This window comes from Dermacentor silvarum, chromosome 3, assembly GCF_013339745.2.
Source record: "Dermacentor silvarum isolate Dsil-2018 chromosome 3, BIME_Dsil_1.4, whole genome shotgun sequence".
In the NCBI taxonomy this organism is placed as follows: Eukaryota; Metazoa; Arthropoda; class Arachnida; order Ixodida; family Ixodidae; genus Dermacentor; species Dermacentor silvarum.
Window position 1 is genome coordinate 158,489,896 of NC_051156.1, and position 4,520 is coordinate 158,494,415.

Sequence of the window (4,520 nt, forward strand, 5' to 3'; positions counted from 1 at the left end):
AACACTAAACAAACAAGAAATGGCATGTAGTGAAATTGTAAATAGCGCTGTTGCTGCTTGCCTTGTGCTTTGATTGTCATTCCGCGTCCACAAAATAGTTTGTTCTGAAAAAAGAAAAGGCAACACGGTGGAGTTTCTTGCCCCAATGAAGCTAGTAGCAGATGGTGCGTCAGTTTGTTTCTGTAACCTGACATGCGTGACAGTTGGGGTCATCTTCGCTGTACCTGTGTTATAATTGTACCATCGGGTAAAACTGCCTTCAACAGAGCATTTTGAGTTTGGCGTAGGTACTCTGCTTCGTGTTCATCTTCCTGTCTGCCTGCGTCTCGTTAAAAAAATGTAAACTTGGAATGTTGTCGACAATGCTTCAGGTGTCGAAGTGCCTCAGGTACGACGTTACGACATGGTTTCGCCGGATCCGACTGGTGCCAGGAACCGGGAGGAAAACATGGTTCCGCCGAATACTAAGCCAACCGAGACGAGGGACCGCCGAGGAAGCACTCCCGCGGAGAGCACCGGTGGCATGGATGCCGAGGCACCGACGTGCCGCATCTGCTACCGCGGAACAGCCAGCGCCGGCGAGGAACATGGACCGCTCGTGTCCCCTTGCTCTTGCCGGGGCTTAATCGGCTTCGCCCACAAGCGCTGCCTGGAGACGTGGCTCCGCGAAAAGGAAACCAACCTGTGCGACGTCTGCCTGCAGCGCTTTTCCGTGCGCCTCAAGCCTGTGGTGCGTGCGTCAATTTTTCGAAGGCAGATCTTTGCGGCAAGATGCATTTTATGTGTGGAGACCACAAACAAAATGCTCGTGGGTTTAAGTCAACAGCAGGAAACTAGCGCTAGCTATATCCGACTTGTAGTTAACGTCTTTCATCCGTCGGTCGATCGATCCTCCATACGTGCGTCAGGTAAATTAATTGGTCAGTCGGTGTAATTTTCTACCGCAGAGCCTCGTGAAGGCGGCAGACAGCACTGAGGATTTACCTAGGTGAGTTACTGCCAGATCTTGTAAAAGCAGCCCGAAGATGTGTGCCACTGCGACGACTGTGCTATTCGAAGCGCCCACCAGCTATGTCGCCAATGGCCCTGGAGAGGCCAGATAACATGGCCGTTCCCACAGTTTAACTTGCATGTATAGTATCGAGCATTGCCTCGCTATCTTCTTCAGTGGCCGCTGAGTTGGGCAAAAGCAAAGCCGCTTAATTATTACTTGCAGTATATATCTGGTGGTAAGTACTAGCTAGTACAATGCAGCGCATACCTATAGTACAAGGAGGAGCGGTGTCCGCGTGTATTTATCCTGTTAGAGGCGTTTTCGTGGGTCCAATTCTCGGGCAAAATTTCGGTGACTCTCGTGCGATCTTCCGATGTTGAGTCGCGTAGTTACTTATGACGTGCTCGAAATATTTATAACACTTGCCGTTGCGGGTCAGTGCTTATACAGGGCTCATAGCGGTGCGCAGCTGGGCACGAGTGCGCGGTTCGATTTCAGGCCGAAGCGGCCACATTTCGACGAGGGAGGAACGCAAAAAAGATCGCGTATACTTAGTACTAGGTGCCCGTTAAACAACACGAAGCAGTCAACATTAACCCGAAGCCCTGCACGACGGCGTCCCTCATTACAGACTGAGCAACATTGAGACCTTAGGTCACACACTAGTAAAAAAAATAAATGCTAATCTATTTATATGCATTCCCGCTGCAGTCAGGAGACGTCGGCAAAGCGAGTTGAGTTCTTTTGTGTCTATATACTTAATAGGTCGCGCATTGTGCGAAACGCTATCACGGAAAGGACCAGGGTGACAAACAACGGAACTACGGAACAAGCGCTGAACACGTAGCTCAGAAGCTTTATCAAGAAACAACGCACCTTTATGCACGAAATTAATTTGCGTGAGCATTGGGAACCATGAGTGGCAAACATATTGGCGATCTGCGTGACTCTCACAAGCCACACAAGCCGCTTAGGTTGGATTGGCACGCCGAATGGATCGCCGACTCATTGTGCAAATAAAGCTCGACGTGGCGTGAGCGGCAACGAATCGCACTGCTGTAGCAGCTTGTCTACGGCGTTCTTATGCGGGGTGTGATTCAGGAGCGGCGAGCCACGTGACGTTCGTTCGCGGAATCCAGTCTATCGCGTGAATGGAGCTATAACTGGTTAACGACTACGTTATGCACCATGAGGTGGCCCAGCGAGGGCTCTACTGTATTTACCTTGGCTTAAGAGGCTAGGATTGATGGAGGACGAGTTTCTAGGTATGGTCGGCAGTGAGGAGTGACATTAAGTGTATTGAGCCATATACTTTTCCACGCCAGACCACCGGCACCGTTATCATGCATTCTTGGCTGGCCGATCGCCCTCGTGTATACGGACTGGTCTGCGCGCAGCCTATCTTGCTTCCCTGTACACACTATATGGAAATGCCCCGTCAAAAGGTTTTGTCATGGAATTGAATAATTACCCCGACTATCGCACGCACATAGTTTATTGCCTCATGCTCCCCCTAGGAGATTCCCTGCCCCGCTCTGCCAGGTGAGGCAGTGGAGCCCAGCGAGGTGCATCGGAGTGCTCGGGTTGGTTGGCACGAGCACTGACCTTACGCACTGACCTTAGCAGCTAGTCTGTAGGTAGTGTTGGGAGTAGCTGCACACGTCTGTAAAGAGCGGGGCAGGTCGCCACCAGGCGGTGCGCTTGATGACGTAACCGCGGTGCGAAGACTGATGTGATTGCGTGCAATGTAGCATATTCGACATGGTCGACGGCTTCGCAGGGGCTCGGTCAGAGACTCAGATTCGAGAGAGAAAGAGCATGCTCGGGACGCTACTTTGTAAAGCCCGAAATCAAGGGACGCCCGCCAGCTCGCTCTTACGCGTCTATGCTCTGGTGCAACTCATGCACTAATCACGTCAAAATTCTTCACATACACACGTATATAGGCGCGCAGTCCGCATGCGGGAACTCGGTGTTGCCAGACCGTTTTTTTTTTCTTTTCTTCAATTCTTCAGCTACTTTTCCAACAATTGCGGTACGAAATATTTTCCAATTAGTATGTCCCTGTTGTACCCAGCGTTTAATATATCGTACACTGAGTTTGATACATCAAAAGCTACTGTTCGGTGAAAGATTTGGTACATATATGGTTGCAGCGCCTGCGCTCGATCAATTTATTTCTTCTATCAACCGACCATCCTGAAAATAACCAGAGGGCTTCGCACATCACGTTTACAGAATAGAAACGGAGACACCAACGTTCATAGCCTAATTCACTCTCTCACTGTGAGTCTGTTATTTGCAGTGCAATTAAAGGGACTGACAACCAATTTTCACAGTACCCATTTCTTGGTGCTATGCCAAGCTTACTGCTCACAGTGTCTAATCATGAAGTGGTAACGCGGAAAACGCCGTGGAACGTTTTCTATCAATAGAGTTTCCTCGATCTGCACTGAAGATGTAGTCGTTCCCTGGAAGCATGCTGAAAACAGTGATAGGTGAGCGCGATAGCGATTATACGCCGGTATTGGTGGAAGGCGGACTACAAGTGCGGCCGTAGCTGTGAGAAAGTATTATTTTGTTTATCAAACCAATTTTCCTGCAATTCTTGTCTTCCGAAGTGTTCAATTATTTCTACAGTGATAACTGTGTGTTTTCGTGGTTTCCTATCCAACTGCATTGGTCATTAACCAGTCAAAATCACTTTTTTTTAGCTGAGCCAAGTTAAGTTCTTGAAGGCGAAACAACGCTTTCATGCTTTGTAGGCAGTTCAGCGTGTTGCCGTAGCCCTGTGTGTGCTAATACTGTAGTGCTGGCACCCATTTAGGGTACCACTAGTCAATGGCATTTTGAAACTCGCAAGGAGACCACACAACTCTGGGCGCTTACTCGCAAACTCGCGTGCGTACAACAGCACGTGCGCCACCATGCACTGTGGAAAGCATGTGGCGCTCGGTAGGGTCGACTTCCTAATACACATAGAATAATGCGCAAGCGCCTTATAATATACCAACTGCACTTTTAAGCAATACGCATGCTCCATACTTATTAACAGCTAACTAACGTGCAGTAATCTTATATACTACATCCGAGTACCAAGATTTCACCGCCAGGCCACGCCACTTACTGGTTTTTGAGACTTCATTGGCAATTCAAAATTACAATTGCTACTTATGTCACGAACATCGTGCTGGATTGTGTCACTATAAATCAGGGTAATTTCATCTCGATCAACGTCTCACAACAGATTCTGATCAGTTGTCAGTCCCTTTGATATCGTACGCGTACCAGCATGAACGCCTACTGGAACGCATATTTCTCTTGCATGCGGTAACTTTGAGCACGAAAAACTGGCAGCCCACATGATATCATCTCTAGAGTGTGCTGAAAAATGAGGCCTGGACTGAGACCACCTGCTTAACAATAATCACCGAGCCTACATAAGTATTTAGCGCTCCCTCTCTTCCATGGCAGACTATAATATTCAAAATAGTGAACAGTGTTTATCGTTGTGCCTTTCAAGCTA

General features: G+C 48.6%; 1 protein-coding gene across 1 annotated transcript; it reads left to right on the forward strand.

The window, feature by feature from the left end:
- The first annotated feature begins 403 nt into the window (after positions 1 to 403).
- LOC119444944 (E3 ubiquitin-protein ligase MARCHF8) lies at positions 404 to 2,598 on the forward strand. Its single transcript, XM_037709282.1, has 2 exons — positions 404 to 730; positions 2,512 to 2,598. The coding sequence occupies exons 1-2, from the start codon at positions 404 to 406 to the stop codon at positions 2,596 to 2,598; spliced, it is 414 nt and encodes a 137-aa protein (XP_037565210.1).
- Positions 2,599 to 4,520: the final 1,922 nt, after the last annotated feature.